This window comes from Actinia tenebrosa, unplaced genomic scaffold, assembly GCF_029948245.1.
Source record: "Actinia tenebrosa isolate PJP-AT-01 unplaced genomic scaffold, QUT_ActTen_1.0 PGA_scaffold1__47_contigs__length_23844297, whole genome shotgun sequence".
Classification (NCBI taxonomy): domain Eukaryota; kingdom Metazoa; phylum Cnidaria; class Anthozoa; order Actiniaria; family Actiniidae; genus Actinia; species Actinia tenebrosa.
In genome coordinates this window covers 15,618,800-15,642,327 of record NW_028292578.1, presented here as the reverse complement: position 1 = coordinate 15,642,327, position 23,528 = coordinate 15,618,800, and the positions used below count along the sequence as shown (strand labels likewise).

The 23,528-nt window shown below is 38.0% G+C and overlaps 2 protein-coding genes across 3 annotated transcripts; both read left to right on the top strand.

Moving 5' to 3' along the window:
- Window positions 1–35: 35 nt before the first annotated feature.
- Window positions 36–7,676, top strand: LOC116287052 (beta-keto L-gulonate decarboxylase). Its single transcript, XM_031693667.2, has 9 exons — window positions 36–135; window positions 344–442; window positions 577–650; window positions 1,496–1,597; window positions 1,847–1,927; window positions 5,782–5,868; window positions 6,154–6,303; window positions 6,871–6,984; window positions 7,382–7,676. Exons 1-9 carry the CDS (start codon window positions 51–53, stop codon window positions 7,553–7,555), a joined length of 966 nt encoding a protein of 321 aa, XP_031549527.2. The 5' UTR covers window positions 36–50; the 3' UTR covers window positions 7,556–7,676.
- A 3,335-nt stretch (window positions 7,677–11,011) lies between these two features.
- On the top strand, window positions 11,012–21,819 carry LOC116287009 (synaptic vesicle 2-related protein). Of its 2 annotated transcripts, XM_031693644.2 has the most exons (15): window positions 11,013–11,183; window positions 13,085–13,179; window positions 13,358–13,456; window positions 13,802–13,873; window positions 14,185–14,309; window positions 14,984–15,047; window positions 15,596–15,721; window positions 16,168–16,305; window positions 17,113–17,189; window positions 17,545–17,726; window positions 18,030–18,141; window positions 18,859–18,943; window positions 19,897–19,986; window positions 20,412–20,525; window positions 20,645–21,819. In XM_031693644.2, the coding sequence occupies exons 1-15, from the start codon at window positions 11,120–11,122 to the stop codon at window positions 20,651–20,653; spliced, it is 1,452 nt and encodes a 483-aa protein (XP_031549504.2). In that variant the 5' UTR covers window positions 11,013–11,119; the 3' UTR covers window positions 20,654–21,819. The 2 variants fall into 2 exon arrangements, with proteins under 2 accessions (XP_031549481.2, XP_031549504.2); XM_031693621.2 differs by having other exon boundaries at window positions 11,012–11,183; window positions 20,412–21,819.
- The last annotated feature ends 1,709 nt before the right edge of the window (window positions 21,820–23,528 follow it).

Below are 23,528 nucleotides of genomic sequence, written 5' to 3'. Positions count from 1 at the left end.
CATTGCTAGCAACGCCTGACAAGAATCGTGTTTTGTCTGTCTGTCCAAACATGGCGGGGGAAAGTTGCGTCCTGAGAGATTTTCCCGTGGAATCTCTGGACTTATTTCAACCTGAATTAGACGAACTATCTAAAGGTAAGTAAGCTTTTGTGTCATTAAACTTTGTACTATTTAAACTACTCGTAATGCAAAAAAATTAGACTTGCTGCGTTTGAGATTCGCGCACGCACGGTTCACGTGTTCTCTTTCACGCTTTTCTGTTAAAGTTCTCAAAGTTGTATTGTTCTCATTTAAAGAAAAGAACTAAGACGTTCCATATCTTTGTTTTTAATCTTTATTTCAGTCCTTAGAGATGGCTTGAGTAAGAACTTTGCTGACGTGGATGTCAGTGTTGTTGATTGTCCTGACCTCCAAGAGTCGCCATGGAATCTTGCAGCCTCTGGTGAGAACACCAACTTGTCCTTAGAAATGGCTTAAAATCCATGTTCTTGATTCATGTAATATGAACTAATGCATAAGAGTTTTAATTGACTGCCCACCTTCCCCTGATATAATATCTGTATTATTTTTGTACAGGTATTTGTGGCAAACCAAAAATAGCTGATATTGGTGGACCACCATACTTGCTTCCTTTGCCACAGCTTAATAAGGTATAATAAAACAAATCCACTTGAGCATCATGTTTTCCCAGTTCAGACCACATGTTATTCTGTTGAAAATGAAATTCTTCATTTGAGTTGTATCCGTATTCCCCGGGGGTACTCTTGCCCGTTTAGGGTAGGAATGTGCCGCTGAGCCCACTGAATTCGAACCCTGACCCTATTCCAGAGTAAAATTGCTTAAATTCATACCCTGTTCCAGAGCAAGATCCCTGAAAACCCTGTTCCAGAGAGGAGAGAGCGTGATTTCATATACCCTGTCCCAGAGCCACCACAATTTTATATACCCTGTTCCAGGTACGTGGAAACCTATTGAAACCTAGCGAATATAGGGGAGTGCCCCCCCCCCCCCCAGGCCGTATTCATGTGTTTTCTTGTGCATGGCTGTTATCAAAGAAATGACACTAATGGATGGACACAAGATCTGAATTGGGAAAACATTACACCCAAGTTAAATAAGTCTATAGACCCTTTGCAGCAAGGCAGAATAAAGCACAATTTGGAGGACATAACAATAGGTTTCCAATTCTCAGGAGATTGAAATTCTTTTGTTTTGTCCTCCAAATTGAGCTGCTTTGAGGTATCATGCAAGGGGTCTCTTGCAGGTCTAAATTAAACTGTATCATGTTTATACAATACATATATTTGTATATGTTTATACAATACATATTGGAAATTAGATGGTTGTTCAATTATACATGCATGTTTTGCTGAAGAATTAGAAAGTTAATATGTCAATATTGTATTATCCTGAATGGCATGTCATTTCATTTTTGTAGCTTTTAGACAAAAAATGTTATCGCAATGAGTATATTAATATATTTTGTACATCCTAGGTGTATGACATGAATGTTGTAGCAGAAAAGGCTGGTACACCTGGTGGCTTTTTGATTGGAGCTGGAGCAGGAAGCCATTCATTTGTGGGAGTTAACTCTGAGGTAAGAGGTTTACTCGCACCACATGACCAGAGGTTTAAATAGAAGGAGGCTATATACTGGCGGTATATGTACTTCACCTCATACCACCAGCTATTTCATGATCAAATGAAAAATTATATATATTAAACTAGTAAAGAACACTGTATAGCAGTTGTTTCTTTGATATCAATTTGGACAAAGTCCAATAATTTCTGTGATACGGATTATTTATATGTTTTTCTTTGTGAATTTTCTATTTTTCTATTTAAGATGATGGCTAATTTCCAAGTAGCTTCAAAAGAGAATGAAAAACCAGTTAATAAGACAAGAATTTCGAAAGTCAACCCTGAGGTATTTGCTGTTTACTATATTTACAAACATTGTAATGTTAGTCTTATCAATTGATTGACTGATTGATCGATTGATGTGTTGATCGATTGATTGGTTGGTTGATTGATTGATTGATGTATTGATTGACTGATTGATTGATCAATGTATTAAGCGCTTATTTAATTATTGATAAATTGATTTGATTGATTGATTAATATATTGATTGATTGATTAATATATTGATTGATTGATTGATCAATTGATTGATTGATTGTAATGATGAAAAGGTAAATTATACACCGTGAAAAGATGAAAAAACTTACTGACGTTTCGGACGCTAGTCCTTCGTCGGAGTAAAAGAGAAAGAAGTGGTAGAAAGGAGTGTATATATGATAGAATAAGACAAAAGAAACCAATGAGAGCAAGGTAGGCAAGGAAACAAAAACAAACAATCAAAAGACAAAAGAAAAGGTTAGTTGAAAATAAAGCGTTCATTAATCCCGTTGGGACTAAGAGTGCCCAATAGGTGAATAAGCCGCATTTCTTTGGTCTTGCGACAATCATTGTTGCCGTTAAGCAAAGAAAGACCGAAAACAATGAAGTCAGAAAGAGAATGGTTAGCTAGATTAAAATGGCGGGAAACTGGTTTGGTGGGATCGTTATTGCGAATATCATAAAGATGATTGCAAATGCGATCACCAAGACGGCGGCCAGTCTCGCCCACATATAAAAGATTACAGCGGGTACATTTAATACAATATACAACATTAGAAGTGGTACAAACAAAATGGTCAGTGATTTTAACAGTGGATTTAGGACCGACAACAGAAGTGTGAGAGACTATGTGAGGACAAGTATAACAACGTTTACGAGAACAGCGAAAAGTACCAGGTTCTTTGTTAGAGGGAAGAACTCCCTTGACCAAGAAAGAACGGAGATTACGATCACGTTTATAGGAAAAGAGAGGGCGGTTGTTGAAAATAGCAGAAGTGCGAGTATCAGAGTCAAGCAGAGAAAAGTTGCGGTTAACAATGGGTTTAATGGAAATGTTAATAGGATGATACGTAAGAGTGAAAGGAATGCGGTCATTAGAGGGACGAGTGTGAGGAGTGAGAGCGGTGGTACGATCAATAGTAGAAACTTTACGAATGGCGCGATCAATAACATGAGCAGGATAATTACGCTTAAGGAAGAAGGAACGCATCTCAGAACATTTAACAGAAAAATCATTCATTCGTATCCTCATTCGTAATCACATTCTTACTCTTAACCGCCGTTTGTACCAGTCTTTGTTTGTTACTAAGCGTAATAAGTTTGTGTCTCTTGTTGGTTTTGATCCTTTTACACATGTTGAACATAGCAATCACAATGTCTTCAGTCATTCCGTTGTCACCATTCCCGAAGATTTACCTCTTTCTGATTCTGAAATTTCAGTTCTTAGCAAGGGTTTGAACTTCGTTCCTCTTGCTAAGAAATCTGATGAATTTCAGGTCAAGAAAGACTCTGAATCTTTTTTTCGCCGTACTCGCCTTAAAGCTTTTTTCTCCGACTCTTCTAACTCTAACTGTGAACGTGATGTCTTTGAGCGCCTTTGTCCTCGTAAGTCTAACTGGGTCCCTCCCGAGGGACAATTTTCTTCTCTTGATCTTTTTGTCAATAAGTGTCGCCGTGATATTTCTAATGTCAATCTTAACCGTAAACTCAGTTATTCTAATCTTTCTAAGAACGAGTGGTTGGCTTTACGTCAATTACGCAATCGTTCTGACATTGTTATTAAGCCCGCTGACGAAGGCGGTGCAGTAGTTGTCTGGCGTTCTGACCTGTATAAACAGGAGGCTTTACGTCAACTCTCTGATACTAATTTTTATTGTGAAGTGGATAAGGATCTTACCCCTGACAATCAAAAATTAGTTAAAGACACTGTTAACTCTTTCATTTCTGATGGCTCTTTACCCTCCACTGCTAAAAACCTTTTTGTTATTACTCCTCGTACTTCTCACGTCTACTTTCTTCCTAAGATTCACAAAGCTAACAACCCTGGCCGTCCTATTGTTTCTGCTTGTAGTTGCCCTACCGAACTCATCTCTAGCTATCTAGATTCTCTCATGCTGCCTATTGTTCAGTCTTTACCTACTTATATTAAGGATACTAATCACGCTCTTAGTATTTTTAATGATTTTCGCTTTCCTGATAACTCTTCTAAGCTTTTGTTTACTATGGATGTCAAATCTTTGTATACTGTTATTCCTAATGATGAGGGCCTTCGTGCTCTTCAGCATTTTTTCGATCTTCGTCCTGTCCTCGAGCCCAGCACTCCCACTTTGTTACGCTTAGCTGAACTTGTTCTTACTCTTAATTGTTTTTCTTTCGGTGATCGGTATTATCGGCAGATAAACGGTGTTGCTATGGGTACTAAGATAGGCCCTAGTTATGCCAATTTGTTTGTTGGTTATATCGAAAACCTTGTTTTTCAACAATATACTGGACCTAAACCTGATTTTTTTGGACGGTATATTGATGATTGTATTGGTGCTACTTCTTGTTCGCGTAATGACTTAGATTCTTTCATCTCTTTTGTTAACTCTTTTCACCCTGCCTTAGACTTTACGTGGGAGGTTAGTGAAACATCAGTCACTTTCCTTGACATCTTGCTTAGTGTTAATGACGACCGTCTTAGCACTAGTGTCCATTACAAACCTACTGACTCTCATTCTTATTTACTCTACTCGTCTTCTCATCCTAAGCACACTCTTAACGCTATTCCGTTCTCGCAATTTCTTCGTCTTCGTCGTTTGTGTAGTGATGATCTTGATTTTTCTGTTAAATGTTCTGAGATGCGTTCCTTCTTCCTTAAGCGTAATTATCCTGCTCATGTTATTGATCGCGCCATTCGTAAAGTTTCTACTATTGATCGTACCACCGCTCTCACTCCTCACACTCGTCCCTCTAATGACCGCATTCCTTTCACTCTTACGTATCATCCTATTAACATTTCCATTAAACCCATTGTTAACCGCAACTTTTCTCTGCTTGACTCTGATACTCGCACTTCTGCTATTTTCAACAACCGCCCTCTCTTTTCCTATAAACGTGATCGTAATCTCCGTTCTTTCTTGGTCAAGGGAGTTCTTCCCTCTAACAAAGAACCTGGTACTTTTCGCTGTTCTCGTAAACGTTGTTATACTTGTCCTCACATAGTCTCTCACACTTCTGTTGTCGGTCCTAAATCCACTGTTAAAATCACTGACCATTTTGTTTGTACCACTTCTAATGTTGTATATTGTATTAAATGTACCCGCTGTAATCTTTTATATGTGGGCGAGACTGGCCGCCGTCTTGGTGATCGCATTTGCAATCATCTTTATGATATTCGCAATAACGATCCCACCAAACCAGTTTCCCGCCATTTTAATCTAGCTAACCATTCTCTTTCTGACTTCATTGTTTTCGGTCTTTCTTTGCTTAACGGCAACAATGATTGTCGCAAGACCAAAGAAATGCGGCTTATTCACCTATTGGGCACTCTTAGTCCCAACGGGATTAATGAACGCTTTATTTTCAACTAACCTTTTCTTTTGTCTTTTGATTGTTTGTTTTTGTTTCCTTGCCTACCTTGCTCTCATTGGTTTCTTTTGTCTTATTCTATCATATATACACTCCTTTCTACCACTTCTTTCTCTTTTACTCCGACGAAGGACTAGCGTCCGAAACGTCAGTAAGTTTTTTCATCTTTTCACGGTGTATAATTTACCTTTTCATCATTAGTGTTTCATTAGAAACACCGACGCAGCTCACACTAGTTTTTAGCTAGTTATATCTTTTGATTGATTGATTGATTGATTGATTGATTGATTGATTGATTGATTGATTTACAGGATGGATCATGCATATTGCAAGACTGTGACTGCAGTCAGTTTGCATTAATGGCCAATCTTCTTATATCAGAAGGAAAACCTGGAAAGGCAAGTATTCAAATGAATTTGTTTTTTGATTAGCAGATCATTTGACAAGCTAGAGACATATTTGACCTTTCAAAACCAAAGTGTGGCTTGTCAAATGTCCAGTCAAGGTTAATCATTAACCAGTCAATTTATTTATTTTCACAAGACCTTTGTCTGATGATCGGCTCTTATTTGCAGCCTTGGAAAGGGGAATTAACCTGATTTAAAAAATCAAAAAAGTCTAAAAAATCTTACCATTGATAATCATTAAATGACTGTTATTTAACCATAAAACGTCATCCCTAGGTTGTAAGAGCTAAAGCCTCTAAGCGTACAGGAAACAACAATTTCATTACAGCCATGCGACTTGCTCTTGCTGAACATTATGGCAGTAAAACTGTTGGACTCGGTGGAGTATTTCTTATCGAAAAAGGAAAAGCCAAGTTTCATGTCATGGTAAAACTTAGAAATATGTAGTCTCAGAAAATATTCATACCTTCCATGGTGGGGATTCGGAATTTCCAAGGGGAGAGGTTCTGAGGAGGAATACATCGTGGGGAATTGGAATTTTCAATTCACCATTTTCCATACATTGGTTCACTGGTCAAACATAAAGCGCTCAAGCGAGGCGTCAAGGTACTTTCAAAGGATTATTCAAATTTGAACCTCACAACCTCGACTGAATGCTTTGTGTTTGACCAGTGAACCGATGTATGGAAAATGGTGAATGGAAGGGGGTCTGAGGTTGATAATCACAGGAAAAGAATTAAAAGAACGATTTTCTTAACCAAAAGTATACATTTCCCATTACTGTGAGGATACTCCAACCAGAAAAACTTTGATAAACTAGTATTATCAACCACTCATATTGAGACATTTAGTTCAATATTTTTTATAACCTCCAAAAATGTGTTTGCATACTGTCTTTAATGCAAGAGCTTTAGCATTTAAAAGCTCATTTGGTAACAAAAAGCCAGTGCCTATAAGTATGCAAATACATTAAATGTGGCTTTGCATTGACAGCCCCAATTTCAAGAAAAACCTCTCAACACTGATGAAGATGTGAACAGCTGGCTGAAATTCTACGACATGAAATCCCCTCTAGTTTGTGTTGGTGTTTTTGAAAGCCATGATCCAGTGAGTAAAATTCTTTTTTTTAATGCTAAATTATGAATATAGTTGTTTTTTTCCAATTCTTTGGAGCGCTTTATATTGTTGTTTCAGGGCCGTAAACACCAGTATGGTTGTTCTGGTTTTGACCATTCCAATTTTCTCCCTCTCGTAAAAACTATTATTCTTTATTTATTTATGCAATAAATAAAAAAACAAGACCTCCTTTTAAAAACTGGACCACTGTCCAAGTGGTGGCTACGGTCTTGTGTTATATAGTGCTTTGATCTTTTTCTTTAGCATTTCCATGGTTACTGTAACTATGGTGATAATAAATGCTGTAACTTTCATACCCATTTTAAATTTGCAGAATAATCAAAAATGTTTTTCTTTATTCATGATATGCCTCATTTGCTTATTCTAGGGTCTCGATCTTCGGATTGAGCATTTCCATGGTTACAGTAACCATGGTGAGGGTGGACACTACCACTATGACACTACGCCAGATGAGGTCCAGTACGTAGGATACTTTACGACTGCAGAGAGATTATTCCGAATGGACAAACCACAAGTGCAACGCAAGTTTGGAAGTGATTGAATCTAGTCTAGTAATTCACTTAGAATGGGAGAAAAAAAATTGGGTTATATCTATGTTTATATGTATGAGACGTCTTCTGATTGGAAAATATAATAGAAATAAAAAAGTGGTACTTGTAGAAGGACGTTTCCACTGCAAACTGCTAGTCTTCATCAGGCGATAGTGTAGCGGACTGGGTGGTGTGACTACCGCTCGTCGAATCATCTGTGTTATACATACGTACGCGTCATTCTACAAATGACCCTTAATCGTGAGACAAAGAATAAGTATCATTTATTATTCTTTGGTTCACACAGAATAATAAGTGTCGTAATCGAAAACCTAAGAAAAAGAAACCCTTCTGATCCTTCAGATTCCGACTATTTGTTCTTACTGGTTAAAATCTCCTTGTACGATTGTAAATGCCATTCCGACGCTAGACTTCGCTACGCCCCTGCTCACGTTGTGTTCTAATTTCTTGGTTATTAACCAGCATGGATACCCATTCATTTCTTTGACGCAATACTTTTTCAAGCTGCTCAAATTATAGTACTACTATAATTTGAGCAGCTTGAAAAAGTATTCCTTCACCAACTTTTGTTTGAAATAGAAGGTATCTCGGTGTTTAGACATTTTGGTAGGTTTTTTTACGAGTCTGCAGTGTTTTGTCGAGCCCGTTAGGGCAAGACAAAATATAAAGACGAGAAAAAAGAAAAAAAATGTCCACCCGTAATGCACCGTATAGAATGAGTAATATAACCTATTCCTTATCCAACTATAAGATTTCCCCCTATTATCGCAGGATATTTGTATTCGCTCCAGCCTTCTTCTACTGGATATAATAATAATTTTTTTTTTGTTATCTAAAATGCCTCGAGACTAAAAATTCTTTATTAGTGATAGACTTAAAACTATCATTGAGTTCGAAAATTTACCATTTTGACAAAATAAAAACTTAAATAAAGAGAATTTTTATAAATAATTCATAGTTTTTGCCACTTGCGTCTGTCGCTCTGTAAAACAGTTTCCAACAGGTAGTTTTACTGGTCTCCAGAAGGAAAATAAAACGCGATAAGCAGTTTATTTGTAAATTGCGTTACAAAACATCATTTTCTGATCATACAGTCTTCAAAACAAAGAATATAACCTATCCCAATCTGATCTGAAGACTTAATGACGGACCGAGAGGACGGCGAAGGAGAGATCGGCGCGAACGCGAACGGAAATGGTACGTTCCTCGGTAAAGTTCGTATATAGATTTTCTGTTATTAATATAAATAAGTACACAAACGATATTGTTTTTGTAATGAACTGTAACTGAAGCTATAAGCCAGTTCATTGAATAGTAGCTCCTAAATAGTTTTTAAGATATGGCCCGGGGGTGGGGGGTACTCCCCTATATTTGCTATACGGGTATGTGCCGCCCTATAGGGTATGGTTTTTCGGCTTTTGGGTCTGGGGTAGGGTATCATTTTTTGATATTTTGTCTGGGATAGGGTATCATTTTAGTCTAGGATAGGGTTATGATTTGGTCATTTTTGTCTGGCGAATAGGCTACGCTTTCTGCCTTCACAAAAGCAATAAAAACGTTAGTAAATATTGATTGCAATCTGTTGAAAAACCGTCTTTTGCGTCTTTTAGTCTGGGATAGGGTGTGCAATTCTTAGTTTTAGTCTGGGGTAGGGTATGTAAAATCAAAATTTTAGGTCTGGGATAGGGTCAGGGTTTTGAGGTCCTGGCGGCACACCCCTACCCAAGTTGGGGTGGTAGTACCCCCCCGGGAGATATGGTAATATATGATAAATAGAATGATAAGAATTTAACATAGGAACGCCAAAAATACGTACATTGGTTAATGATAGACTTTGATGATAAAATCACAAAAATCGGCTGAAACATATAAAGCAAGGTTAATGATGTTTGATTCTCCATTTAGATATTTGAAATAAATTTTTCGATATTTCGACGCATTAAGTCTGCTTTTTAGTTATGGGATTGTGATTCGAATCATGGAAGTACTTAGGCCCCGTCCACACGTATCCGGAAATTTTTGTATCCGCAAATTATTTTTTTGCGGATACGGGTTTCGTCCACACGTGTCCGGAAATTTTTGTGTCCGTATCCGCACATTTTACGAAAACGGATACGTGTGGACGGTGAAAACGATTCGAATACGCTGCGTGTGGACGCGAACATTTTCGTATCCGCAAAAAATAATTTGCGGATACAAATATTTTCGGATACGTGTGGACGGGGCTAGTCGTTCTAGCGTTTTCGCACTACTTCATAGGCGTAATTGCAGACTTCGCAGGCGTAATTCAATGGGATGTTATAGGTATATTTTTATAGGTATTATGATTTAGCTAGCATGAATTGGAAGCACGATGGACCACGTCTTTAGAAGTTGCTTCGGTAGTGTAGTACCAGTTTGCGGGTCATTGACTTTGCCAGGGCGCTAATTAGCGCCCTGCTGAAGACCCCTGAGTACTATTGCGCAACTTGTCAATTTTGTAGGGGAGGAATCAAGACGAAAACAAGACCCTGGTGGCAGGGTTACCTGGTTTCATAGACTCTAAGAATCCAAAGGAGAAGGGAGAATAAGTCGCAAAGTTTCAAAATACAGTGACAGAGCTAATAATGTACAATGAAAGGCAAATGTGGCAAAACGATTTTGCCAAATTTCATAATATCGTAAAACTAGACGCACTTTGGTGCGTTTACTCGGGCTACCATCAAGATGTCCAACTGATAATTAGATATTCTAATATGCCTGCTTAGAGCAAAACAAGACGCTCTTGAAGCGTGCACTGGGTTGCCCAATGTGCTGGTATGCTGGAGCTTATTTAACTACCTAATTATCTTTAGTTATGTACCGCTATTTTGGAGGAGGGGGTACTTTGGAACGTTTTAGGTGTATATTTTTTAGAACTTTGATACCACGGGTATCCCAGTAAAAAAACAAAGTTATTTTATGAGAGTCTTACCACAGGAAAATCCGCTAATATAAAATAAGAAATATTGTTTCGTTTTGTTGATTTTGCTTCGGCTGTTTATAATAAAAACTTAAGTGACATCAATACATTAAATTTTTTACCTATAAAGTTCAATTTATGAGTCACCAATTATACAACTTTTCTTTTCGCTGACGCATTAAACCAATCTTCCTACTATGTTGATCATAAACCAATCAAGCACAACAAATATATTTTGTCAATCTAATGTTTTACGATTGTCATATAAGATTGGAATTTAAACAAAAAGGTAATGTTAACCTAAGAGAAAATATCTTACTTTACAGTTGGAATAGTTTGTGCCAGTGCCGCTAAAACAAAAAAAAACTCTAATCGGATCTGAAGACTTAATAGAGAATTAAGATTCGCAAAATCTACGACGGCGACGTCAACCGGAAGTGTAAATAATTTCTTTTGGGGTTCTGTTCATTGGAAATTTTATTCAAAACATTGTCAGTAAAGTCAACTCATCCACAGGGAAGATAGACTTTGAGGACGCGAAACCCCAAAGTGATGTTATTCACACTTCCGGTAGACGTCGCCGTCGCAGATTTTGCAAATCTTAAAGTCCCTAATGAGGGACCGAGAGGACGGCGAAGGAGAGATCGGCGCAAATTCGAAGGGTTCCAATGGGAATGGTACGTTCCTCGGTAAAGTTCGTATATGAATCTTCTGTTATTAATATAGATAAGTACACAAACGATATCGATTTTGTAATTAATTGTAACTGAAGTTATAAGCCAGTTTATTGAATAGTAACTCCTAAATAGTTTTCAGTGCCTACTACAAAGTAGAAGACACTATTGACATCGGGTTGTGTTAATACTCTGTCACGCGTAAATATCAATTAAATAAACAAAGCATATTTTCATAACTTATACCTGTCAATCGCCAAACAGAATCACATGAGAGCCAAAAAGAAAACCAGATGAGATTATCCTTAATGTTGGAGCCAATGATATCAAATTCAAGGAATTAAATTAAATAAACAATTCGAGAGAAAAATATTGCTGAAAAAGTCTTCGATCTTGGAAGAGAGATTCAGAATGAGTCACCTGATACAAAGATGACAGTCTCCTCAATTATAGAACGATCGGACGTTTCCCTGAATGTTAAGATAAATGAGGTCAACGAATTCGTTGCTAAATTTGCTAGGCAAAACCACTGGTCATTCCCCTCAAATTCTACAAAGAACACCTGAAAGCAAGAGTACGCAAGTCTAAGTGTCCTTAGAAAACTCATTGATAATTCATGAGGAAAACACAATAGAAATCATGACCATGAAGGTGATTTTATATCGGATATAGATTCGTCTTCATTTGCATAAACTTTAACTTGGATTTTCTCTATCAAACTTGGTTCATTTCGTAAAGAATTCAGTACAATATGAGAACATACATCATGAGTTTTCTAAGCCGTTCAATAAACTCGCAGATCGTGTTTTATCGGGTCTAAAACCACTCGGCTACGCCTCGTGTTTTATACCCGATAAAACACTCCTGCTCGTTTATTAAACAGTACTTGGATTAGTTAGCATCTGAAAGATTTGACTATGCACCATAGTGATCGCTTAAAAATCAAAGCCATAAAAAGCCAAGATTCTCGAGACTGGTTAAAGTTTAGGAAAACTAGAAACCACGTTGATACGGAGATTACAAATGCAAAAAAAATTCCAATAATCCTCGTAAACATGGCAAACTATTAGTATATGTAATGGGACTCCATGCTGTCCAATTAAGAAATAATTGGACGAGAAAAATTTCGAGGACTTCCAAAATTGGATGAGGCCGTAGGCCGAGTCAAATTTAGAAGTCAAAGGAATTTTTCGAGTCTAATTATTTCTTGACTGGGGAGCATGAAATCCCATTGAATATTAATTATATAGCTGCCTAATTTATTCCATGCATCTCAACAAGACCTGTCCAATTAAAATAATTGGACAGTTACCTATATGGGATTAATGAGAAGCTGTATAATTAATGAAGTAACCTCACGTGTAAATGATAAACGTCCACGTAGAGCAGGTTTTTATTTTAACTTCCTTCATCGTTTTTCTATTCATGATTATTTCAAATTTTTATTGTTTTATTACTGATTCGTATTTAACATTCCCTTGTAAATATATTTATATTTAATTATTGTGATTATCATGAAGGACACACCGTGGGTAAAAAGTTATCATATCTTATCTTAACAGAAGGACTAATTCTATCTTCAAACACTAATTTTTAGGTTGCAACAGCCCCTCCCCCTAACCCCCCCCCCCCCGAAAAAAGTGTCCCCCCCGAAAAAGTGTGACTAAACATCGTAAACTTTTCCTCCTTTATTGGGCTACCTGTGGTTTTGGCGGGAATTTTCGCGTCAAAATAAACGCGCGTGTGTGCTCGCCCCTCCAACTCTGGTACTCTTTTAATTCCTTCTTTCGTTCCCAAAACTCTTTCCAAAATTGAATGAGACTCTAGAGACTTCAAGTTTCGCTTAAAAAAGTTTAAAGCAGGAGACAAATTTATTGAATCTTTTTAAATGTCTATCCTTCTAGATTGTTCTCTCACATTCACCGTGGAAGACGCCATTGATAAAGTGGGATATGGAAAATTCCAGTTAAAGCTTCTATTTATCATTGGGTTTGCTTGGGTAAGTAAAGGCTATAAAATCATGCAGACCAAATGTCATTCTATTGAGTATTATTTCTTTGTTTCGTAGTAATTAAAAGACTTGAAAAGATAAATGTTTACGGATATCAATGATATTTGAAAGAATGGTTTTGGAAAAATAACCTTTTAAAAATCTTGGAAATATTTTTGTTTTGAAGATGGCAGATTCTATGGAGATCACAATATTAGCGATCATGTCTCCCGCGATTAGATGTGAATGGGACTTATCAACCTGGGAAGAAGCAACAATCAGTACGGTATGTCTTGCATTAGTAGTCTATGATGGAAATCATACATAACAGCTTGATATTCATACTTTTTTTTATCGTTGATAATATGGGCCTAATTGGAAATAAGCTCACTGCTTTATTAGTTCTACCAATAAAGATTATTATTATTATTATTGTTGTTATTATTTTATTATTGCTATTTTTTATTTTTATTATTATTAAAAAATTGTAAGATGGTTTCTGAACGCCCAGTTGTTCAATTGATACTTGTCGAAAACGGCTTCCTCGAATAAAGTAATGCCCTTCAAATAATTTTTTCCTTAGTTTTTAAAGCTTGTTATCCTAATGTAAGAAACTTTTTTTTGTAATTAGGTAGTGTTTGCTGGGATGACTATCAGCACTTGCTTCTGGGGATTTGTCGCAGACAAATGTGGACGAAAAAAGGTGAACTTGTTTCACACAACCTATTTTTTCCCCAATATCTAAAGGTTAACCAAAGCATGATGCATGACACAACCTTTCATTTTCTTTTTGACTTTTCTGTTTAACTTAAAATTTTTGAATCCAGATATTTTCCCCCGATCTGTAAAGGTTAACTCAAGCCGCATGCATGGCGGAACGGTAACCTTTCATTCTGTGTTTGACTTTTCTGTTTAACCCAGCTAACGGATTCGCCTCTACTAAAAACTTCTGCGTTTTGGCTAGTTATTTATAACTGTATCTCGCACTAATAAAGAGGTTTTATTTCCTGTCAGGAGCTTATATGGTGCACAATATTAATATTTTTTGGAGGTTTTCTGAGCACGTTTTCGCCCACATATATCTGGATGGTTGCGTTTCGTGGTATCGTTGGACTGGGTCTAGGAGGTGTTGCGCAGGCGTAAGTGAGACAACCAGTTGTGTTCTATAGCATAACAAATCTAGTCTCCTACGCAGCCTCTATTATTGACGTCACGCAACGCTTACTCCTCTACGACGCTAACTAGCGGCTGCGTCGGAGACTAATAACAAATCTAAAGTAGAATAATCCTAGACAAGCACTGCATGGGCCTGGTTGTACGAAGCCTGGATAGCGCTATCCGACGGATAAATCTTATCCAGTTGATAAATTCATTGAATAACAGCATCGACGTATCCACTGAATAAGGATTTATCCGCCAGATAGCACTATCCAGGCTTCGTACAACCGGGCCCTGGTTTTTATTAGACTTACCCTTCGGTACCGGTATAAGGACGCTTTATACGTGAGCCCCTGGCTAGGTAGAATTGGGAAATCACTCTCCTCTTTATCGAAGTAAAATAAATGACCGTTACCTTTACCTTTTTATCGGAGCATTACAACTTTTTGCAAATGTCCATTGCTGATCTGTGTTTTATAGAGTGCATACCATATACTACGGTGAACAAGTTAACCATCAAAATAGTCACAAAGTTTTGTAGGTCTACGGTCTACTGAGGTCTATCGAACTAAGAATTTTTGCAAATTCTTTCAATTTCTTACAAAGGAATCACGGATATATGGTGTGGACTCTAATCCATAATTGTTTTCGTTAGGGCAAACCTCTGGTTGGAATTTCTTCCTCTTAAGAATCGTGGAGGACTCGTGACCGTCTCAATGGTAAGGAAATCACCCACTGGGGTGTCCGTCAGACAAGAATGGCACTAAGGGCAAATACATTTATTTTAAGTCCGTCATAAGGAATATGATAATCCGGCTTTGAATTCCTTATCTTTAACCTGCTTAGTTCTGTCCAAGAGAAGCTTGGATCTGAGTATAGGTAATTTCTTTAAGTCAATGGCCTGTTAAAGGATAAATATTCTCGATAGTGCTAACTTATCACATCTCCTTTAGTACTATCATGTGAAACTACAAAAAATTCTGGCTACAGCAATTGATTGCGGCTGTAAGAATATACAGAAAACACTATTGATGGTTTGCAAGCATTCCCGAGAGAGTTAAAAGACAAAAGCATGGCGGCCATTGTGGTGCCGTTAACAATGGATGCTAATACGAAATCTTTTGTTTAATGGCACCAACATGGCCGCGATGACTTACGTGCAATCGAAGAATATGTAGTGATGGATGTTAGTTAATTCCCGTCAAAGCGCGTAAGCCCACTATTTATCTAATCAACTAAATGTGCCGGTTTGAAAATTATTGTTCAGGTATCTTGGTCAATAGGCACGTGTATAGAAGTTGGTATTGCTGTGGTTGTAATGCCTAACCTTGGATGGAGATGGTTGCTGCTCATCTCGTCTTTACCTCTTATTGCATTACTTGGCTTGTTTAAGGTAATCTTGCTAACGATTTGTCATCCTATATTTAGACTTCTTTTTGACGGCTTTCTTTCAAAGTACAATAAACCCTTACACTGAGTCCCGAGAGGAATTGTTCTGGGGACAAAACAAAGGTTTTTTTTTGTATAAGAAAAGACGGCCAATTGTTTTGTCCCCCATAACAATTCCTCTAGGAAATCAATGCAAGGGGTCTATGGAGGCATGATGGCAGCCATGACAGAGGGTAGGAGCAATTGAATCTGCTCTAAAATGATTTACATGAGAAAGAATTCAGCTTCCTAGGTAAAAAGACTCTATTATTGCCACCTCCTGTCATGGAGCTGCCATCATGGGATGGTACAAAGTCTCTATACATGGCTTATGAAGCTTATGACTTATGAAGCCTCTCTTATCAGTATGAATGTTGTAATCGAACATTTACGGGTTTTTTTTCTGAATAGTTTATCCCAGAGTCTCCAAGATTTCTCGTTAGTTCAGGTCAATTCGAGAAAGCTTTGACGATCTTACAAAGTGTAGCGAATGAGAACAAAGAAAAGTTGCCTCCTGGGAAACTTGTCGCGTCTTCCTCTTCTGATCAGGTAAATGTCTGGTAATTCTTTCTCCATCTTTCTTCCTTTACATTTTCCTCCTCTTCTTTATCTTTAACTTCTTGTTCAGTGTTCATTACCGCCGTCGTCGTTGTTGTCGCACCTTCTTGATCCTTCCTCCTAGAACCGTTTGCACGATAACCAAGCAAGCGAAACAACGCACAAAACACCTAAACAGAGCAAATCAACCTCTTTATTCGAGTAGAAAATTACTGGAATATTTTTAGCTATGAAAGCCTGTTGACTGCTTAAGAATATAACCAATTGCCCTATTTCACTATGACTTGTTCACACTGCTTGTTTATGTGGGGGATAGAATCGCCAAATCCAATAGAAAATTCAACAAAATTTGCTCCTAGCGAAACAGTTTAATCTAAAATGGCCTGGTTTTCAGATATAATATGTGTTAATATGTACTAAAAAATATTCTGAACCTTTGCTGGCTATTCTACTTCTCTTCGTGGATTGATACGGGTTTTAGAACAATTTTCGCGGTGAATTTGCGATGATTTGACCCCTCCGACGACCATGATCCTTTGAGTTTAAACAATAGATTGTTTTGATGTGACGTCAGTGAAATAGGGCAATTCGTCGTGATGAAATGTTTTTTTACAGACCACATGTCATTATCTTGATCCATATTCCTTTGTCTTCTCATGTGCAACCATTAAAAAAGAAATGGTACTCTAGGGAATGACACTTAGTCTGTAGTTTGAAAACATTGCACCATTAAAAACTTCAGATGGCATCATTTCAAATCTGCTCTTAAAATTCCTCTTTTTTCTTCAATCCATGCAGAAAGTTGCAAGAGGTAGTATAGTAGATCTGTTTTCCGCAAAATACCGAAGGTCAACGTTTCTTTTGTGGCTCATATGGTAAGTAGATGAGATATAAAAGCCTTATTGATGGTTTTCACGTCGGCCATGTTGGAGGACTTTAACAAAAGAATTGTCAATGAATTCTTTTGTTATATCCTCCAACATGGCCGCCGTGTCTTTTATTATTTAATTCTCTTGGGAAGGGTTGAAATCCATCAATATTCATATTTTTATCCAGGAAATCTTTTATCAAGCTTTTATTTGGGGAGGGGTGTAGGGGGATAAGGCCATTTGAACGCGCGCTGTCATTGTTTCAGCAATGTTTCTGCACTTTACCAAAAACACGATTTTAGAGCAGTTTAGAATGCAATACTGTAGCTTACTGATTAATCTTTTACTGTTCCACCTACAGGTTTAGCAGCCATTTTGTAATCTATGGAATAGCACTTATAACCACAGAAATGTTTTCTAGAGAAGACAAGTGTAGAGGAATAATCATTGATGGATCACGAGCGGATAAAGAGACAGGCTGTAAAATACTAGACACCAACGATTATCTGCACTATTTTGTTATCATGTCAAGTGATATGTTTGGTACGTAAGAACACTTTCTCTTTTAGGGGGTGGGCTACCTGTACCACAGGTATCCCAAAGAAAGTTCATTTTGTCCAGTGATATGTAAGGTACGTGAGAACACTTTCCCTTTTCGGGGGTGGACTACCTTTAGCACAGGTATCCCAAAGAAAGTCATTTTGTCAATGATAGGTACGTACAAACAAATGCCTTTTCTAGAGTGGTGGCTACCTGTACCACAGGTATCCCAAAGAAAGTTCAGTTGTGCGGCACAGAGATTTTTTAATCAATTAATGTGTCTATCTCCTATACCATGTTTTCTAGGTATTGTGTTGTGTCTTGCAACCATCGATAAGATAGGAAGAAAGAATGTACAAGCTTTGGCGTTTGCTGGTAGCGCTATTTTCTTATCAGCTTTGTTTATTTGTACAAGAAGGTTAGTATGCTTAAGAATCAACAATGGATTCGGCACTACTTGTCTGTGCCTAATAGCATACTGCTATTTCGATTAAGTATAAATGGGCGACAAGAGATTGGCCGGCGATTACACGACCGAAAAGACCTTGGGCATACATCTAAACACGAATAATCAAGTGTTTTCAGGTCCGTTTCGTCACCTCAAACAACACTTTTAAGTTAAATTTAATTAAGTTTAATTAAAATATCTCAACAATAAAATGAACCTCTGTGTTATTGACCAGAACAAAACAAAGACACACAGTGCAACATTGCGCGCAATGTTGCTAACAATCGATGTTGCGATTGTTGCAATTCGTTGAACGCAATTTTGCTATGGGGTATGAAATAAAACGATTCTACTTCAGCAGCATTGTCTGCAGTATTGCTCGCAATGTTGCGCCGTGTGTCCCGTCTTAATATTAAGAAACAGCAGTGATTCCAGCTATTCTTGGATCTTGGAATGACCTATCTCCTATCGCGTTTCGCCTATCACCTTTTGCCTATCACGGTTTGTCCCTTTAACCGCGTTTTTGAAATAGCTGTATATGAGACTCATTCTAGACGCCTACAAGTTAGCATACTGGTCGCCGCTGTTTTTACGTTATTTTATTTATTTATTTATTTTTTTCGTTTGGCCAATCCCATACAGTAAGCTTTAGCTTTATTCTAACTCGTGATTATAACTTCCTTTCAGTCGCTTCGTAACCACTTCGTTTCTATATGGAGCGCGTTTATTTATAAGTATCGCTGATTTATCAGGCTACGTCTATACACCCGAGGTGAGATTTAATCAGGCTACGTCTATACACCCGAGGTGAGATTTATCAGGCTACGTCTATACACCCGAGGTGAGATTTATCAGGCTACGTCTATACACCCGAGGTGAGATTTAATCAGGCTACGTCTATACACCCGAGGTGAGATTTATCAGGCTACGTCTATACACCCGAGGTGAGATTTAATCAGGCTACGTCTATACACCCGAGGTGAGATTTAATCAGGCTACGTCTATACACCCGAGGTGAGATTTAATCAGGCTACGTCTATACACCCGAGGTGAGATTTAATCAGGCTACGTCTATACACCCGAGGTGAGATTTAATCAGGCTACGTCTATACACCCGAGGTGAGATTTAATCAGGCTACGTCTATACACCCGAGGTGAGATATATCAGGCTACGTCTATACACCCGAGGTGAGATATATCAGGCTACGTCTATACACCCGAGGTGAGATTTAATCAGGCTACGTCTATACACCCGAGGTGAGATTTATCAGGCTACGTCTATACACCCGAGGTGAGATTTATCAGGCTACGTCTATACACCCGAGGTGAGATTTATCAGGCTACGTCTATACACCCGAGGTGAGATTTAATCAGGCTACGTCTATACACCCGAGGTGAGATTTATCAGGCTACGTCTATACACCCGAGGTGAGATTTGTGCTACGCATGGACGAGCCTCGCAATAGTCCCCTTCACAGTTTCCTGCGCCATCTTGAAAGGTAACCGCGCCTGTGCATTGAAGCGGAACGGCGTTGACTAATTGTCTAATTTACCAATTGTCAATTATGGTCCAAGGCGTTAAAATAGGTCCGTCACCCTCGCTACGATGTGCAGGGGTGCTTTCCTTTCAATATGGCGCAGGAAACTGTGAATGTAGTATTTATCCATTTATCCAGCTCGTTAAAGGCTTGGAATTGAGTGACTTTGATTTTCCTTTATTTTCAGGTGTACCCTACGTCAGTCAGAGGTATTGGTCTTGGCGCCTGTAACGGCGTTGCCAGGATAGGCTGCATGATAACCCCATTCGTTGCTATGGTAAGATTGTCGTCATAGTGATCTGACTATTGTGTCATAGTATACTTATTTCGGTCCAGAAAAACATTACCAAGTCATTACCAAAAAGCACTTCTAGGGGACCAGGCAAAAGAATGGACTCTCTTACTTATCGTGGGATTACTGTTTTCCCCTTTCAGAACACGTGTCCGTCATTATTTGAATGTGAGGGAGGGACTGGGTCAAATAGATCCGTTGCATGTAACGTAAAAGTAGCTAAATTTAGAGGACAAAACAAAAGAATTAGAATTAGATGAGGATTGGAAATCTATTTATATGACCTACAAATAGCGCTGCATTCCGACGTGCTGCAAGGGGTCTATAGATGGAGCTCGTTAATTTATTAACGCAGAGGAAAAGAGGGAGCCTTAAAAATTATGCAAGTATTTATTTTTTCGTGTTTGTAGGTGCTGATGCCAGCAGCAGTGAATATCTCTTTATCACTTTACCTTGGATTCGCAGTACTGGGAGTTTGTGCAGCACTTTTGTTACCAATAGAAACAAAAGGAAGAGCGCTTCAGGTTAGTTTGCTCCTAATTACCAAATACACACCCGAAGAAAGGTTACTTGTGGGACTAAGAAATACAGACTATTAAATGTGAATGGGTAAAAACATTTCAAAATTGAACATCTTTTCCAGGAAAGTTAGCTTCGTAACTTGGCTAAATACGCGTCAACTGCGCGCATGACAAGTAGCTATATATCTTGGCCATTGTGCCAAAACCATGCCAGCGTTACGCTTGGAAATATCAAGGACACCATCCATTACATTGGTAGCTTGCATATCCCTTTTCATGAGAGTAAAAGGACAAAAAACGTGGCCGCCTTGTTGGTTGACATGACAATAGATATGCAGCAAGACCAAATCTTTTGAAGTGAAATGAACAAAAATGGCGGCTGTGATGTCACATGCACCCCAAGAATACAGCCACGTGACATCAACGACTTCCTGACGCATGCATCGCATTCATCGATGGATTGGATCGCATTTCCAATCGCTCAATGGAAACATGGTAACATGGAGTTACGCTTAGAATCACTGAACTTGCGTGACGTAAGAACGCAGAACTCCTAATTTGATGTGAGACCAAAAGTATTTATTTGTTATACCACCGATTAAAAGAACTAAGATTGCGTGACACCTCCAAGCACAAGCCATCCCTTGAAGGTGGCGGCGCCGGGTTGTTTAAGATATTAACTTATTGCGAACTAATTAAAAAGAAAAAACGATTATAATTTTCTTTCATATCCAAATTCACAGCTCACAGCGCACAATTAAATTCGGTCATCGCTCATTTAGATTTTAGATCTCTGACCGACAAGGTTTCTTAAAATAGGTGTATATCCGTTGATCGGATATAGCTTAAAAGTGTTTCTTGTGCAAGCAGATTTTGAAATTTGTTTAATAAATTAACGGGTTTTCTTCAGTACTCGATTTGAAAGAATTTTTTATCATAATACTTCAGCCGGAATGTCCGGTTTTCCGATTGAGGTAATCCGCTTTTCCCGCTCTTTTTGGTCCTTTCGGTAGACGCGTGTACCATTTTTTAGAAACAAACGTTTCCCGCTCTTTCCTTACCTTAAATTATGGCGTTGTTTGTACCGATGCTACACCAGAATGCATCACGTTTATCGAACACAGAAAAGGACAGTTACCACTCTCCCACGTCGTGACCGCGGAACGCCTAACATAAATGACGCTTGATTGATCAAAACTACTTGATATTTTGAATTGTTTTATTGGGCATTCCACAAATCATTTCTGCATTTATGTACAGGATTATTTTAATAAATATCATGTATTTTCTGTGATAAGCACTCAGTGCGATAATCTATAATTATCATAATCACGTCCCATTCAATACGTTTAAAAGTGTGTCCCATTAGGCACTCTTCACTACCCACAGGATAACCATTAAAAAAACTTTCAATATTTCTCACACATTGCAGTAGAAATCTATGGCCATGCAAAAGCAATTCTAGTAAAAGGTCTTATCAAAAGCGGATTAAAATCGGAACTTACCTAATTTAACGACCTTAATAGCGTAGTGAGTGCCTATAAGCCTTCATTTTTCCCCTTTTTCGACAAAAAGTATGAGTAACGAAAAACTCATTTTTTAACAATTTAGGTCAAAAAATTTTATCCTGCCTTTTTTAGAACGCGATGAAATTAGCAAAAAAGCTGTTTGGGCTTCCTGTGCAGTAAATTTCGCGCTAGTGCCCAGCTTTTCGTATGACTTAACATATGACAGTCCTTGAAGTTAGTGTAGTTTACTGTTGTGAGAGACTATGGTGTGAAAGAGACTTTAAATCTTTAAATTCGTAAAATGCCAGATCGGTGCATTGTGGGTGGACGCTCTAATGAGTCAAACTCGCAAATGGGCATTTCACTGCATCGAATTCTCTTCTTCAACGATGAGCGTTCAGAAGCCAAGATGCGTAGGAAAAGGTGGACGGACTTTGTTTTGCGTACGCGATCACACTGGAAGCCAACTAAGCTTTCAGCAGTATGTTCGGACCACTTTCTTCATAAATATTACAACAGATATTTTTTAATTCCAACTTAAGGCCGTACACACCGAGATTGAGCAAAGACGTTGTTGGAATAGTGGTTTTTCCTACGATAACCAAAGTGCGATCAGATAACCCGTTTCAGCGCGAAGCGTACGACAGGTAAACAAGGTTTATAACCACAGCACTGCAAGTTATTTTGGATAAGAAAACACATGTTCTATCACACTTGTCATTCGCGTTTTCTTTTCACGGTGTTTTCTTTGTTGTATGTATCTAAGAAGGGAAGAAAGAACAAGAGCCTATTTTGGAGACATTCGCTGAAAATAAATTGAAAAACAACTCCACTGATGAAGACATGGTTTCCGATTCTGAACAACTGTCGAGGAAGAGGTTGAGATGGATGACTGCTCAGAATATACAGAATGTGAAACGGATCACACAGCAACAGAATCTGAAACAGATGACAACATTGATTGATGATGTTCTTTATAATATTGGTTGTTCGGTGTTCTCACACAGACTCAGTGATTTATGAAAAACTAGTCAAAGCTCTAACAAAGGACAACTTAGTCAAAGCAGTAAAGAAGGCCATTGAATTCCCATTGAATAAACTAGTTGCGAAGAGGGTTTTCACTCCGTTGTGAATCCGTTTCAGCCCCAAAGATTGTCGCCTACACTTTTCCTGGAATGTACTGCAGGTTGGTTGTAATTTACTTTCACATGAGAACCATTATTAACATTGGCCACTTTCATATACAACAGCAGGAGCTTGTTTACACAATAGTCAAAAATCTACACTTTCATAAAATTTGAATGAATTTCTTAATGAAAGTAAAATCTTATCTTTAGAAAAGTATATGAAAAAAGTTTTAAAATTTTCAAGACTTTTAATTTGCGAGAATACATGAAAATAGGGCCACAAAGGCCAGATTTCAGACATTCATACTGAGCTCTTCAATTTTGATATTTTGGGAGTTTTGTTGCTTGACCAAAAAAACTTTTTGTTACCC

Bases quoted from the DNA above. Each gene is read 5' to 3' on its own strand.
- LOC116287052 (XM_031693667.2), top strand. From the start codon at position 51: ATGGCGGGGGAAAGTTGCGTCCTGAGAGATTTTCCCGTGGAATCTCTG. The intron at 443-576 runs GTGAGAACACCA...ATTTTTGTACAG, and splicing joins ATGGAATCTTGCAGCCTCTG to GTATTTGTGGCAAACCAAAA. The intron at 6,304-6,870 runs GTAAAACTTAGA...TTGCATTGACAG, and splicing joins AAGCCAAGTTTCATGTCATG to CCCCAATTTCAAGAAAAACC.
- LOC116287009 (XM_031693621.2), top strand. From the start codon at position 11,120: ATGAGGGACCGAGAGGACGGCGAAGGAGAGATCGGCGCAAATTCGAAG. The intron at 15,048-15,595 runs GTAAGGAAATCA...ATTATTGTTCAG, and splicing joins GACTCGTGACCGTCTCAATG to GTATCTTGGTCAATAGGCAC. The intron at 19,987-20,411 runs GTAAGATTGTCG...TCGTGTTTGTAG, and splicing joins TAACCCCATTCGTTGCTATG to GTGCTGATGCCAGCAGCAGT.